The sequence below is a fragment of the Ambystoma mexicanum genome, chromosome 2p (genome assembly GCF_040938575.1).
Source record: "Ambystoma mexicanum isolate Mex_15411 chromosome 2p, UKY_AmexF1_1, whole genome shotgun sequence".
In the NCBI taxonomy this organism is placed as follows: domain Eukaryota; kingdom Metazoa; phylum Chordata; class Amphibia; order Caudata; family Ambystomatidae; genus Ambystoma; species Ambystoma mexicanum.
Genome location: NC_090923.1, coordinates 1,398,772,883 through 1,398,789,496, shown reverse-complemented (window position 1 = coordinate 1,398,789,496; position 16,614 = coordinate 1,398,772,883). Strand labels below are relative to the sequence as shown.

At 45.9% G+C, this 16,614-nt stretch overlaps 1 protein-coding gene across 2 annotated transcripts in view; it reads left to right on the top strand.

Moving 5' to 3' along the window:
- SMARCC1 (SWI/SNF related BAF chromatin remodeling complex subunit C1) overlaps positions 1 to 16,614 on the top strand; it is a 1,286,593-nt gene that overhangs the window by 281,580 nt on the left and 988,399 nt on the right. For both annotated transcript variants that reach the window (XM_069645843.1, XM_069645841.1), the window contains exon 6: positions 1,131 to 1,200. In XM_069645843.1, coding sequence (XP_069501944.1) covers positions 1,131 to 1,200 — 70 coding nt within the window. The remainder of the gene's footprint in view (positions 1 to 1,130; positions 1,201 to 16,614) is intronic.

Below are 16,614 nucleotides of genomic sequence, written 5' to 3'. Positions count from 1 at the left end.
TCCCACGATTTTTAGCTACTGGTGTTCGCGGTCAGGAAAAATCAAGGTAGTAAGTTGTAAAACCACTGCCACCAGCCATTATGAGAGAAAAGTGTAGCAGGGGACTGCTACATGAGTTTCTAGACACAGGGGATACTAGGTAACCGCTCTAGCACTATATAGGAAGATAGTGTGTGCTGGTTCTAGGAATTTAAAGACTAGTCAAGTCAATTTAATCTTACTTTCTCTGGGAAACTGTAGTTTATCCCAGAGAAGGTGTTGAAACTTTGGGACAGCCTAAAAGGCTTCCCTGTGTCAATGCACTGAGGGTGCTTTGTGACACACATGAAAAGATGCCGCCTAATGGAGTTATCTAAAAACCCATAATCAAAGAACACAAGAGTAAAACGCACATCAAAATACACGAGGGAGTGGGGCAAAAAAGGCTCACGCTCTCTAGGTAAAAAAATCAAGTCTTCAAAATCCAAGTTGCTGGTGGTCTCTAAGGTGAAGGGAATTAGCACATTTATGAGAATTCTCCCTAACCTGACACCAGTCTGAAAACCAACTTGTGCCGACTGACTGGTGCTCCAGTACATTATATAAGCATCATTTTCTTAAAGGGGCAGCTCTGATTGAGTGTGTTAAGAGGAAAGTCTGCATTGATCCCTTTCTCACATTTTCCTTTTTTTGCAGGGCAAAGCTTTTCATCCAAATAGAAGCAGACTGGCCAATGCAGGCTAAAATATGAACTGGCTTTTTTTTCTATGAAGGGTGGTTAAATTTAATATTTGTTTCTTTTTTGTTTAAATACTCAGTCTTGCAGCTGTTGCTCTTGTTGGAATCTGCTGCAAGATGCCACACTTGAGAAAAGTGTTTGATTTTAAAGAAGACCCCTGTGATGTAAAACTAGGATGACCATTTACTTTTCATTTAATGTTGGTGAACTAAATAAATATTTGGGTAAAAGGATGCTTATTGCTGCAGAGCTTACAGATTGTTTGCCCATGGTGTGAATTGCCTCATCTTCACTCGGACTGGTTTGTGACGTGCCATATACAAAAGCAGTAGCTCATGAGCTTCAATTTGAGACCGAAATGGCCCAATATCTGCACCTTTATTAATGATTTGTTAATGCCCTTTTTGCATAGGGAACGATCACAGAAGATCAGTCCAAGGCTTCGCATCATGTTTACCCACTTCCGACCACCCCAGAAGATGGTAAGTGACTTAACCATTCTTTATTGCCTTTCTTAAAAAAAAAACGTGTCAATTATATTCAACTGTCGCTGTTTAAATATCATAACATTTGTCATCTGGTTTATTAGGAACAATAGTGTTAAGTTATGATTTTAGTCCCAATGGTACGATGTTAGAGATCTGAATTAATGTGTAAAGTAGCCATATGTGACAGGTCTTTTTAACACCTATGTGTTAATTCTCAAACAACCAGAATGCTATGCTACTTAGTTTTAAACAGCGCTATCATTCTGCCTCACATTTGCGGGAAACTTCAGTGTCACAAAGTGCAAGGCCAGAAAAGGCATGGTTCAGACGGCTGCATCAACTATAAAACTCCTACTTTAATCTAAGGGATTGTGCAGAGGCACTGAGCCCACAAGAGGGACAATGCGGAAGCGAGACAAATCCTAAATGTGTTCCGTTTCCATGTAGCCCATAGGGGGACACTTGAGTTGATTTTTTTTAAGTTTCCAAACAGTGGGTAGTGAGAGGGAAGGTGTGCTGTCTAGGCGGCAGCATCAGTTATGAAGTTTCTTTTCAAAATTGAAGTTTTGATTTTTTGAAAATGAGGCAAGACCACCACATCACACATTTTTTTCATAAAGCATAGATAATTTTACAACCCCCGGTAGTTCCTTTGCCCATTATCCCTACCCACCTCTATTCTCCCCCCCCCCCACCTACCTACTGTGAGGCATCAGGAATGGGACACATTTTAGATACGGTTTGGGCTAAAGACTTGTATTATAACATAAAAGGTGTTTGGGAAAGGCCTAGCTGTTCCACCACTAGTGGAGTTTTTCTGCCTAAGCTCAAAACAAAGGATTTGTCAGTGTCGAATATACAAAAGAAAACTGTCCTGTGTCGAACGTACTATTCAAATGGATTGTCCTCCTCCCACGTATTCCTCATCTATGATATTAGTATCCCGGCAGCTTTGCTGCTTCGGAAAACATTTTTCCACACCAGAGGGGGCTGTGCTGTATGTCATGGCATCTATGTCCCTCAAAGGTTGTTGTCTGGTGTCAACGTCATCAGTACAATTAGCTCGAGCCGCGCCTGTTAGTTTCAGTTCCGTTTTTCCGAAGGCTTTGCTTCGAGTGTTGAACAGTGCACTTCAGTTTTGTCAAGAAATATCTTCTTCCAACCCTTCGACTCCAAGGTGTGGTTTTGAAAAATGCTGTGACTGCAGGGCAAAGATGACTATCGCCGATCCCCACTGCGTCTGCCTGTGGTGCCTGGGTTCTGAACACCGAACTACTGCGGGTCCTATGGAGCCATGACAGGCAAAGCTCTTTGGGAGCGCCGAGGTAAACTGGCGGCGGGGAGGGCGGCTTCGAAGTCATCTTCGAAGATGGATAAAAAGTCTGGGGAGTCTAGGGACCCGTCCTGGCACAAAACAATCAAAATAGTCCCGGTAGAGCAGTTGGTCGAGACCATCTTCGTCTTCGTCGTAGAAGGCGAAAAAGACACCCTCTTCTTCGTCTGATTTCTCTACTGAGGTTATCAGGTGCCCAACCAAACATGATTCTCCAAGAAATTGGGATGCTTTCAAGAGTGAAATGTTGCGTATATTCGAGAATGCGGCCTCAACCCCCTCAAAGGAATGATGCAAAAGCCATCCGGACACCTTTTGGAGGTCAAAGACTACCATGGCAAAGCAGTCGTTCTCGGTCTGACGAGAAATCGTCGAGGGTATGGTCTCGGGAACATAGTTCTTCTCCGATACCACAGAAAAAGAGCAAAATGTTGAGGGTCAAACCTGTCGCTGCACAAGTCGAAGGCGACCGCGAGCAAAACAGCATTATTGCCGAAACCTTCGACTCTGTTGTTGAAGGCTTCGACACCATTGTCTAAGCCGGTGTTGACGCCTTTGGAAGTCACATCGACCACTTCGAAGCCTCTGCCCTTTCCGGAGAAGGTTTATAAAACTACACGAAGAAAGACTTTCAAGTCTATGGCCTCAATTGATGAGGAAGACCAAGCCTCTGAAGAGGATTCTACTCCTTTTTGGTTTGCGTTATGGCACGCAAAATGTTACTGAGGAACTTGTTACTGAGGAATCCAGGATAACTGATCTGTATGATGGCCTCCAATCGGCTAGTTGTATAGACACGCCTGATCCAGCTGAACATGCAGGTTCTGCATACAGAAGCCGCATGAATAGGGTAATTGCGTACATGGGCTCGAGCAGGAATTCTCCTGCCTATGAACGGGACGATATGACGGATATTCTGAGTCAAGGCCCTCAGAAGGACCCAGTATTACCTTTTCATGCAACCCTTCAGAGGAAGGTCATGGCAAACTGCCTGGGAGAGTCCAGAATCTGGGCCTGCTGTGAACAGGAATTGTGCCAGAAAATACAGGCCTTCTAATATTGACTCAAACCATTTGACCAAGCACCCTACACCTGAAAGCTTGGTGGTTCAGGCAGCATCATCTACCAGGCAGTCTGCTTATCCTTCTATTCCCCTGGATAGAGACAAGAGGTTTGATGCCTGTGCGCATAAGATCTTGTCATCTGGCAAATCTCATCTGGCAGTATGAACTTAAAGTCTGCCAATGTTAGTTGCACCCTTTCAAGATTTACTTGCACCCTGTGGGACTGTTAGAATGGTGGCTGAGCACATTCCGGAAGGCGAGGAAAAGGTTTGGCTTCCTGGCTATAGTGAAGGATGGAAAGGAGGCAATGGGGGGAGTGTCTCCAGTCAAGACTGGACTCTGCTGACAGCATCAGCAGGTCCATGGCTACTAGCACTGTACTATACAGATTTGCGTGGTTGAGAAAGTCGGGCTTTGCACCAGATGTGCAGCCCCGGCTACTCAATATGCCCTTTGATGGCTTGAGGTTGTTCGGCAGCAAGGCGGATTAGAGTCTGGAGAAGCTGCAGACCGCCAAGGCGGCTGCTAGCTCACTTACTCCATACATCAACCTCAACAACAACCCTATTCAGGCTCATATTCCTGGAGGGGGTCATCCTTTTCAATACTATTCCTCATTTGGCAAGGGAAGAGGACAGGTTGGACAAAGGGGACAAAAGATTCCCTCGTGGTGGATGAGGAAGGGGTGTGCGAAATCTGCCCCAGCGGCAGCATCTTTGGCCTCAGTTGCTGCAGCCGCCTCAAAGCCACTTTGAGGCCTTCACCCACAAGACATCAGTGGGAGGCAGTATGTCTCGGCATCTGAATAAATGGCGGGGCATTACTTCAGATGCTTGGGCACTGGAAACGGTAGCCCAGGGTTACTGCCTTCCTTTTTTTTTAAAAAAAGGCCTTGGCATCATCCACCAGGAAACAACGGTCAAAATTGCAGATGCGCTCCTTGTGCAGGAAATTATAACCCTGCTAGAGAAAGGTGCAATAGAACATGTACCTATAGCGGAGAGGAACAATGGTTGGTATTCCCCCCCCCCCTACTTTTCCATTCCCAAGAAGGACAGAGGTTTGAGACCGATCTTGGACTTTAGAAACTTGAACAAGTTGTTCAGGAAGGTCAAGTTTAAGATGGTAACCCTTTCTCGGATCCTTCATGCTCTCCAACTCCAAGACTGGTGGGTATCATTGGACCTTCAGGATGATTACTTTCATGTGCCACCCCAATCTCAAGCACAGTCTTATTATCAAATAAACTAAAGTACCTGAGGTTCGTGTTTCTCATTATCAATTTCGAGTTTTGTCATTCGGGCTGACCTCCACCCTGATGGTTTTCACCAAACTGATGATGGTAGTGGCAGCTAGTCTCGGGGAAGGGGAATTCACATCTACCACTACCTAGACGATTGGTTGTTCATGGCTCCTTCACCCTAACAGGCCCAGGAACATATCAGAATCACTTGCCACTCCCTACACAGACTGGGCTTTTCCCTCAATTACAAGAAGTCCCATTTGATACCATTCCAAAGACTCCAATTCATCGGAGCAGTCCTAGATGCATCCTCAGGGAAAGCCTCGCCTCCCGAGGTGAGAGCTCAACACATTCTGCAGACGGTAGCAAAGTTCCAGAATGGCCAGCATCTGCCAGCCTTCGATTTTCCTGAGGTTGCTCGGCCTCATGGAATCCTGCATTTTTCTGGTGCCAGAGGCCCGATTGAGAATGAGATTCCTTCAATGGAACCTCAGGACTCAGTGGTACCAATTATCAGGGAATATGTCAGATCAACTGCAGGTTCCGAGCAGAGTTGCTCAGGACCTTCTTTGTTGGGCTTGCAAAGACAACATTCTCAAGGGATAAACTTTTTGGCAACCACCTACGGAGATAATGGTAGTGACGGACGCCTCCCTTACGGGTGGGAGCCCACACCAACGATCTGATAATCAGTGGTCATTGGTCTCCATCAGAGTCCAAACTACACATCAACCTTTTGGAGCAGAGAGCAATCAGATTAGCGCTGAAGGCCTTTCTGCCATCTGTACAGGGAAAGAATGTCCCGATAATGAAGGGCACCACAGTGGCCATGTACTACCTCAACAAGAGATGTGGTGTAGGGTCCCTACCACTGTGCAGAGAGGCAATGCAACGCTGGTTCTAGGCAATACAAGAAGGAATCTCTCGCTCTGCAGTTCACCTAGCTGAAGAGCAGAACACGGCATCAGATGCTCTGACAGGCCGAGCAGTAGTCCTTCAAGAAATCTTCATCCTTTGGGGAACCCCTCAAGTGGATTGGTTTGTGACCGAAGTCAATCGCAAGTGCGAACAGTATTGCTGAAGGGAATTTCCTCCAAGAGGAGCACCAGGGTAGCGTTCGTAGTGGACTGGGAATTTCAGCTTCTGTATGAGTTTCCTCCAGTCCCAGTCATTCCTCACGTGATCAGGAAGTTGAGAAAGTTCGGGAAATCCATGATCCTAATTGCTCCAGATTGGGCCAGGAGGACGTGGTACCTGGACCTTCTGGACATGTCCATCTGCCCTCCAATACGTCTTCCACACAGAGTATCTTCTATCACAAGAGGAAGGTTGGGTTCTCCATCCAGAGGTCAAGACACTCAACCTTCATGCATGGTTTCTGAGAGGCTGAGATGCAAGGATTGGGACCTCCCAGACGATGTAATGGAGATTTTGCTTTCGGCAACCAAGACCTTGTACCAGTGTCTTTGGAATGAATTCAGTAACTTGCAAAGACAAGAATGTGGATCCATTTCAATGTGGCACTCATATGGTGTTTTTTCCTGTTGCATTTTGCCAATCTCGGCCTCCAGATAGGAATGATAAAAGGATAACTGGCTGTGCTTTCCATTTTTAAGTGCTCCTCGGAAGAGGTCTCTTATTTCAAGATACCCTTGATTGTGCAGTTTCTGAAGAGTCTCACTAAAGTGTACCCTCCAGTCCCATTTCATGTCGCTGTTTGGGATTTAAATTGGGTATTACAATTTCTCACATGAATTCCATTTGAGCCAGTAGTCATGTCCTCTAAGGCTCCTTACATTAAACAGTCCTACTAGTGGCTTTAACATCAGCCCGCAGGGTAAGTGAGTTAAAGGCTTTCTTGTACGCCTCCTTGCACCGTTTTCCATAGTCATCCTTGGAGTCAAACCATCATTCCTGCCCAAGGTAGTTTCGGACTTCCATTTGTTGCAGAAGATAATATTACCAACTTTTTTATCCTCCCCCTCATGCAGGTAAGGAGGAAGTAAAAGGGCTCTGAGCTTTTATATTTCAAGACTTGCAAAATTTAGTCAAGATGATCAACTCTTCATTGGGTATAGCGGCCACAAATTGGGCCTGGCAGTAACCAAACGGACTATATCCAGAAGGATAATTTTAGCAATTGGAGAATGTTAGACTGGCAGGTAAAGCACCTCCAGATGAGCTAAGAGCTCATTCCACTAGGGGCATGGCAACCTCTGCAGCTCTTCAAAAGGGTGTTCCGGGACAGGTTATCTGTGCAGCAGCCACCTGGTCATCTATGCACACTTTCGTAAAACATTACTGTTTAGATTCAACCTCATCTCAAAGAGGTATTTTTGCATAGGCCGTGCTTCATACGGTCCATGACCAAATTAATTTGTACTCCATCCACCAAATTGTCACTGCTGTGCGAGTATCAAAGATGAGGAATACGTGGGAGGGCACAATCCATCCGAACAACAAGTTACTTACCCCTGGTAACGCTTTTTCGATTAGATGTTCCTCCCACGTATTCCTCATCGCCCCGCCCAGCCTACCCCGCCGTACAATTTACATGTTTTAGACTCGACCCTTTCTGAGAGCTTGTGGTCTTGGGGTACGCCTGGTCAATTTCTCGATTGATGGGAACGAAAAAACAGAACTGAAGCCAACGGGCGCGGCTTGTTCTACTTGTACTGCTGATGCCGACGACACCCGACGACGACCTTCGAGGGACATAGACGCCACAACATCAAGCACACCACCCTCTGGTGTGGATTTTTTTTGTTTCCGAAGCAGCGAAGCTGGCGAGATAAGAATATCAAAGATGACGAAAATGTGGGAGGAACATCCAGTTTCAAGAAAGTTACCATGGGTAAGTAATTTGCTCTTTTGACCTTCACACGCTAAACAAATGAATTCTAAGGTGAGAAGGATAATGTCCTTAGCGTTGAGTATTTTGCAAATGTTCAATGGAATGGTGGAAATAATATAAAACTCCTACAAAGACTCTAGATATGCTTGCTCCAGATGGTTGTCCCTTTCCCCTGGATTCTTTGTTACCTTCTTGGTTCGCAAACAATTCTTGACAGTGTTTTAAGTCAACAAGTTAACTGCGCTCAGGCTCTCAAATGTATGCATTTGAAAAGATGTTGTTTTTTCTTCCTCTTGTACTACTTTCACCCTTGTGCATGACAACTTTGCTATAAGAAAAGGAGGTTCCTAGTTTCATCAAAACAGAAAATGTTTGTTAAAGGGTTTGATCGTAGAGGGTGGTCGATCTTCCTTGCCAGACGTTTGTACTTTTTCTCTTGTATAACACGGCCTCTCAATAGTCCCAATGTATCCTTCTCAGTACTTTCTTTCGCTATTCTCTGTCACTGCTGGTGATTCACAAAACTGGTAGGCCGTTATGCACTTAATATGTTTAACATTTTCTTCTGTTAGATTTTGATCATCCCAGTCTCTTGAACCAACACCTGCCTATTTCTTGAATCTTTTCCACTTCCAACTTGCCTGCTGCATTTCTTTACCAGGATTTCCTTTTATACATTTGCGATTCCCTGGTATGCTCTTCTACCTGGCTTTCTTGAAAGCACACACTTTAATTTGCCTGGTATACTCCTGCCAGAACTTCTCATATGTGAGCTTTTGCTCACTCTCCCACCTTTGATGGGTTTGCCTTTTTGCCTTTTTGTCTTATTGATGTATTTGGTTTCTCATATCTATCTGCTGATCTGGTATGGCAACGTTGCCTATGTATTAAAAATATGCGAGAGGGATTGGCATTGTCTGGTTTTATATGTAACCTTCAATTGGACTGCCATACCTAAATAGCATGGTTTACGAACATACATAGGTTTTTTGCCACCAGTTGCCCAATTTGATTGCCTGCTCGTCTTCTCTGTGTTACTGGCCTTTAAGCCATTGTTTTATCGCTACTTGATGAATGTTTTACAGCTGATATCTATCCTGATGCCTTGAATATTTTTACTGTGTATGAACTTTGTGTATGCATTGTAAATTTTCTATTCATACTTTTTTGTAAAGGTTTAATAAAATCATATACAATTAAAAAAAAATAGGTGTTATCGCTTTTGCGGTCTGCCTGTGACGGTCTCCTGCTGCTCTCTGCTTCGCATCAGTTTCTCTACCGCTTTCCTGCTTCCTGAGGCTTTCACTGCGCTTGTTTTCGCATGGCGTTCCGGTGAGTAAAGTGTTACTATCAGACACTGACTAACACCCAGGAGCTCTCCGCTGGCTTCTGGTGTTCTGGCTGTTTTGTCAACTGCTTCGAGCTTACTTCTCCCTTCAGCTCCCCTTACTGGTTGTCTCCTCAGATATCTTTCTGCACAGAAAGGAGCAACCTGCTCCTCCAGCAACTTACTCTTGTTTCTTGCTCAGGTGATTAAAATGTCTCGGGCACAGGCGTGCGTTCACTGCCACTAGAGCATGCTGCCTGTGCTTGTGGCTTCCCATACTCTGCTTTACTTTGCTCCCCTTGCTCGTCGTATTATTGTGGGAGTATTCGTCCCTTAGTGAAACCACTGCATGAGTATTTGTAATAGGTTTAAAAGGCAAACTAGGTTTAGAGGAAGAGCATCTGGATTTAATTGTGCAGGGATCGAAATTGGGGGTTGTTGACTAAGAGCTAAAAGCAGCTCCTGGGTATCGGGCATGACCATTTAAGCAGGAGCTAGCACATAGTGCGCTGCAAACTCTAACTTTTTGTAAATTCTTTACATTATCCAATATGCTCTAAATGTCGCTTAGGTGTGGGGTTATTCTCCTTTGTGTTTCCAAATCTACACAGTTAATATCACATAGCTAGGTTTGTATGGCACCACTTGAAACCGGTTTCTAAAGTAGCTCCCGATAGTTATCTTCAAGCTAACCAGCTTCCCCTTGGCTATAACCTGGATCTAAAATAACTCCCAGCAATTTTGAACTCTGTCTTGCATAATTTTACAATGGCGGTTAGATTTTGAGAGTTGGCCTCTGGTTTGTAACAAAGGGGTTTTACTACTCAATGGATGTAAAACCAGTGGCCTTAGAACAAGCAATTATGCCATAGGTTATCGGAGGTGTACCTTCCAAAAGGAAAGGGGGTTACCATTTCTCACCCAATGATAGCATAACCCGCTCCTTGAGGTTGTAATAACCCCCCCCACCTCGTGATCTATCCTGCTATAAACACCCCCCCCCCCCCCCCAGGGGGTCCAAAACCTAATGGAACAAATACTTGTTATACAACACGTATAAATCATAAAGGTTATGCCCCTTTCTCGGCATGATGACATCATGCCTATAAATCGTGCCACATGGAAGGCTACAGGTGAATCTTTTGATTTGGGTACATTTCTTCTTTGTGGCATTTTTCTTTTTGATTTGTTGCTTAAGTTGGCAAAAATCCTTTCACTTCAGAACACTGAACTACTAACACACCTGAACTATGAACAAAGTGATTTGTACTCGCACAGAAAGTGGCTATTGCGCTTAGCCCCACCCGGACAAGCCTACGCAAAGAAGGGGTACCACGCTCTGCCCTGAACAAGCCCACGCAGAAATCGGCCATCGTGCACTTGTCCCACCTTTAACAAGCCCTTGCAAAAAGCGCTTTTGCACTCTGCCCTGCTTCAACCCCAGTTAAGCCCATGCAGAGTTTGATTACCTTGCTCTGCCCTGAACAAGCTTACACAGAGCAGCTACCACGCCCTGACCTGAATAAACCTGCGCAAAGAGTGGTTACCTTGCTCTGTGACGCCCCGAACAAGCCTATGCAAAGAGCAGTTGCTGCGCTATGTCCTGCGCCAGCACTGAATAAGATTATGCATTGAGTGACGTCTGCACCGTGCACCGCCCTGATCAAGCCCATGCAGTGTGCAGCCTAGACACTTTGCCTTGACCCAGCCCCGAACAAACTCAGGCAGAGAGCTGCAACTGGGCTCCTCCCTGCTATAGCCCTCATCAAGCCATCCCCATAGACGGCGCCTGCCCAACTACTAACTGGCCTCACACCTCTACACCCAGGGGAGCCCTCTAGAACTACACCATCTCCCATACCTGATGGGAATGAAGGGTTACGCTCCAGGCAGTCTAGTTACCCCCTGCCATCTCCCAGCCTCATCCCTAACACGTAACTCTCACCTCAGTGCCAGAACTCACCTTAGTTGCACCACCTCAGTCATGAAGAAAACACATGTCGCCAACGAACCAGCTAGCATAATAACTACCTACAGTACCCTACACCACCCTGCCACTCACAGCCAGAATACTGTCTGAACCTTGCCACCAACGTGCGCTGCCCCCACACTGAGGATCTCAGCAGGCCTCTTAATTGAGTGCTGCATAGAATGACACCTCTACTAGTGCACCACCCCACTATTTTGCCGTTGAAGCCCTCGACTGCTTTACCACCCACCGCCCTGACCCATCCCCTGGAGTGCAATTCCAGCCACCCCACCCGCCCCCACTCGGAACCCTCATTAACGCTAGATCACTCCCGGCTCATGTGCTGGTTATCAATGACCTGATAACCTCCCAGAAACTAGACGGTCTGGCCCTCACCAAAACCTGGCTTCACCAAGCCTCTGGCTCAGGACACTCCAGCCATTCCAAACAGTTATTCCATCCCGAGGTGCGACAGACCGCTCACACGAGACGGAGCACTAGCCTATAGAGATTACCTCCAAGTCAGACCCTGCCGCACTTCTACAGAAGTGCACTGCAAGCGTCTCTTGGTTAAACTCGCCACTTCCCCCACATAGACTCGCTATACATATTCTCTGTCGCCAACCAGACCCACCAGCCACCTTCGAGGAAGGCCTGTGTTCACTCTATTGGCGACATCAAGCCCACATCCAGAGTTACGTTATGAGTGACCTCAACCTAGGGCTCCACGATCCCCTAGATACAGCAAGCTCCACAATAGCCAGTTCCCTTATGGACCTTGGCTTTAAGCACTGTGGCCTCACCTGTCCACTGCAAAGGCAGAACCCTGGACTGGATCTCAGATCTGAACAGCCAGTTGCTCATCACCGCCAACACCCCCTGTCCATGGTCTGACAACCACATACTGAGCTTCTCCCTGCCTGCATGGAAACATCCACCACCCACATTAGTGATTTTGCGGGAGCTGCGGGCTAAAGAGTAGATTACTCGCTTTCACCATAGAGTCTGGATCGCCTTAAGGTTTTAGACACCCAAAGCCTAGCTGGCATTTAAGCCAGCACCATGATCTATGCAGTAGATTTGGTGGCTCTGCGCCTCCCCAGAAAACCCAAACCAACGGGCCACCTCAACCCTTGGTTCACTGCTGACCTCCAAGTGCTACGCCCACAGAAGAAGCCATTTGGAAGAAAAACTCATCCAACCACCATAAAATGAATTAACAAGATTGCCTTAGATTACAAACTAGTACTCTCGGCAGCCAAAGCGGAAGTTTATAACCCCAGAATCCCTTCCAACTCTAAAGAACTATTTCAAATACTTGGGGGAATTAGAATCCTCTGTCCCTGCCGGCCTCAAATATGCAACCTGGAGAACTAACATCCGTAATGCTATGCGCACCAAAATACGCACGCTACAACAAGAAACTGCATACAGACTAACCTTAATCACCCCGTCTAGTTCAAACGCCCATCTCTTGAATGCACACCACACCCTCATACCCCTATTCCACTTTAGAAACCTCCCTGAATCGAACATCATCCTCAAACCGCAAACCCTCCAATTGCAAAGGAGACATCTGCCCAGCAGCCATTATCAGATTGCTCAGAGGCCCTTGTTGCTTTCATCACCAAATGTATCCATTCCTCATTCTCTGACAACTTAACTTGGTCCTAGCAAGACTTAAAGAATTACTCAGTCCTCCCCCTACTGAAAAAAACATCTTTTGACCCAGAGGGGCCTAACAACTATCGCCCAATCATCACTGTTCCCTTCCTGCTCAAGATCCTGGGTAGAGCTGCATAGATTCTGATCCAACACCTAGGGTTTCGACAAACTGGCTTCTGCCCAGATCACGGGACTGAATCAGCCCTACTGGATTTAAAATGTAACTGGATGCCTATAGAGATGAGGGTACCCCAGCCAGCTTCCTACAACTTGATCTCTCGCCTTTGACCTGGTAGACCATGGTACCCTTTGTCACCACCTCTGCCAAGTTTTCCCACGAGGCCACAGCATGGATCGCTTCCTTCCTAGATGGTAGATCCACGAGTCTTCTCAGACACAGAGTGCCCAGCCTATCCCCATACTGTATGTTAGGCAGAAACCTGTGCAGTTCCCTTAGGGACCACTGCAAAAGGCTTAAGACTACAGGTGTTGGCAGTAAACCCAATTGGTAGCAGTCTGCACCACCCAGATTTACCTGGTAGCTGTGGCTGAGCAGCCAGACTTCTCTCAAGAAGAGTTAGACAGTATATAGAGTATACAAGATAGGTACCAAAATACAGTAGCACAAGCACACACTGACCAGAGCTTTTGTATCAAGTATATCATTTTCTGATGTTTGTTAATCTGCTTAGAATCACATGCTGTGCATAGGTCCGACATCCAGTGGTCACTGCGGAGTATGGCTTTTTGTTTTTCGTAGTCGAAAAGGGGACGTCGACAAGGCGTGTCTGTAAAACTATCCCTATAGTGACGTGCGGTGTACCCACAATCCCTCACGCGTCGAGGTCCCACTGTTTGTATTTTTTCTGCCCTGAGGGAGCCTTCTAGACGTGAGTGAGTACAGAAAAGAGAGAGATATATAAAAGGATGTCTATGTTCCTTCCATCCGAGCGGGGAGGAAGGGTGGGCGCATGTGAATCTAAGCAGATACAACCATCGGAAATGCTTTTACGGTAAGTAATGCATTCAGTCAAACAAGTTTATTCGGTTGTATAAAGCAACCATTAAACGACAAGTAAACACAATTATTACACTAATTCAAATTACAAAAATCTTAAAATTACACTTCCATAAGAAAAAATAATTACAAAACATTAGCGGAAACAGCATACAAATGCATTTGGCAGTTAGGCGGTTGCCTCGACATGAACTACATTTAAAAGTTGTTTTAGTGAAGATTAGTTTAAAAAGACAATACAAAAATGCTTTAACCCAGTACAGGTACTATAGAGTTTTCTTACGGGCCCTCGCCACCTTGCAATTTCACAATGCGATTCCTAAAATACATCGCTCTTTTCAGAAACGTCAAGAGAGCCCAAGCGGTATAGACTGATTCAGCGCTCAGGAGAAACACAAGAGCAGCCCTGTGTGTACGAATCGTTGACTTCTTAAGGGCAGGAATCAGAGACATTTTGCGTATACCTGCATACCCTATACAGAAGAATAACAAATGAGAGAGATCCTCTCTATCATGTCCACAAACCGGACAACCCGCTGAGTCAGAAGAACCCTTCCATTTATAGGTGTTGCCTTGCAACCGAAGGCAATCGAACCGTGCCCTTGTAATCAGCCACCTATCCCTTTTTAACGTACTCCAAAGCAAGTAAGGTTGAATTCCCGTTAGACAACTAATACTTGAGTGAAATTCACCTTTGCTATGGCCACGCTCTAGCAGAGTTCTTTTGCTTGCTATGAATTTACCCAGCGAGGCTTTGTATACAGACCCCTCCCTTTTGGTCAAAATAGTATCAGGCGGAAAAAGGGCGCCTATGTTGGCTTCACCCAAAATTGAGAAAACATACGCAAGCCATGGAATTTTTTTCCAGCCACCTTTGCCCAACACGGTACGAATAATAGTATGGCATAAGGAAGCTTGCTCGTTAGCCCACAGCCTGACCCAAAATAAAAGAGGGGCCAACGCCCACTGATCTTCCCAAAACTCCACACCCAACTCCCTATGGACGGCTATTCCAGATACACTGGACGGGAGCCCAAGCAGATTTTTGAAAAATTTGTTCTCCTTTGTCTGAATTTCCCCTGTATTCTGGAAACCCCAGATAGCTGCGCCATAGAGGGTAGAAGCCACAGTTTGAGTGCCATAGATCTTAAGGATCACATCCAAAGGCCCCTGCACTTCGACATGAATCTAAAAATTCCACCTATCTGTTGACTCATCTTAATAGATTGTTTGGTCACGTGGTCTTTACCATTTAGGGCCTCCGAAAAACTTATTCCAAGGTAATCAAAAGTCCTAACTCTAGGAATAATTTCGTCTGCACAAAGCATGGGTTTCATGGGCACAGGACGTTTTCTGCCAACGCACGCCATTACTGCCGATTTCTTGGGGTTGATTTTTAGGCCCAGATTATCCATAAACCTTGAATAAGCATTAATCAGTATCTGTAGGGCCCTAGGTGTTCTTGCAAGAAGGACAGTGTCATCAGCATAGGCCAATACTGGAAACCCCCTTCCTCCCAAAACTAAAAAATCGGCCAATACTCCAGTCAGGTTCAGTGATAGGCCATTAATGTACAGGCAGAAGCAGATGGGGGCCAGCACACAGCCCTGCCTCACACCGCACCCCACCTGGAAACATGCCGTACAATGCCCCTCAGAGCCACTTCGTACACAGGCCTCATTGTTTGTATGGAGGTCAACCAAAGCCTGTAAAATTTCCCCAGGGCACCCTAAGGACCCAAGCACTGCCCAGAGCTTAGCTCTATCTACTTTATCAAAGGCAGTGCTTAAGTCCATGAATGCTAGATAAACAGCCTCGCCCCTACAAAACACAGTATTAGCCACCAGTAAATACAGGTTAAGACTTTGTTCAATGGTGCCTACTCCAGGACGAAACCCAAATTGAATATCAGAGAGAACTGGTTGTGTCCCAAGCCAAGCTTCTATGCGGGCCAGCAATATTCTCCCAAAGATTTTAAACGATGAATCTAATAGGGAAATAGGTCTATAAGCACCGGGGCTAGACATGTCTCCCTTTTTAAAAATGGGGAATATTATTGCCCTCTTCCACGAGGAAGGGTATTTCCTCGATTTTAAGACAAGCATTGAATGCCACGGTCAGAAGTGGGGCCCACAGATCAACTGGGTCCTGGAACATATCTGAGGGTATCATATCCGGGCCAGGGGCGCGGTTGTGTGCTTGGAGCCTAATTGCCTTAGCAGTCTCTTCCACTTCAAACATCAGACAGGGGCCGCTAAAGTCTGACGCGACCTCTGAATGTTCAGATCGAAATAGACTACCAAAATGCGCCATCCATGCCCCTTCTTCCACATGGGTGCCACTCCCCACGTTGGACCACCAGCCATCCGGGCCACTTTTTACAAATGCCCAAAAAGCCTTCTGGTCCCTCTTCATGGCGGCATTCAAAAAACCTTCCCAGGCTCCCTGTTCTATCTCCCTTTTCCTTCTCTTTAGCTCCTGTTGGTAGGTTTTCCTATCTTGTGCAATCTTCGATCTAGAACTAAATGGGTCCTTAAGGGTTCTCAGCAGCGATTTCTTAGCATTTTTGCAGGCTTCATCAAACCAACCTTTCTTTAGTATTTGACCATTGGACTTGATAGTTTTGGAGAATTTTGAAGTTAGTGCAGCCAATAATTCTACAAATTTCTCTACAATTATGTGTGCAGAATGATGATTGCCCAATATGTCCAGCACAAGCGAGTTATTCTCCCTTAAGGAAACATGATGTAGCCCCTCCTCTAAGATGGTACCCCATTTAATTCTTCTGGAACCTGAGAGTACCCCCTGACGCGGACTGGGGGCTGTAACCAGAGATTCCCGTTCCCCTAACAGACCCATTAGCGTAAGACAGATGGGCAGGTGGTCACTATGAGTATCCGCCTGCACCTCAAAACTCACAACACATTCCCAGAGG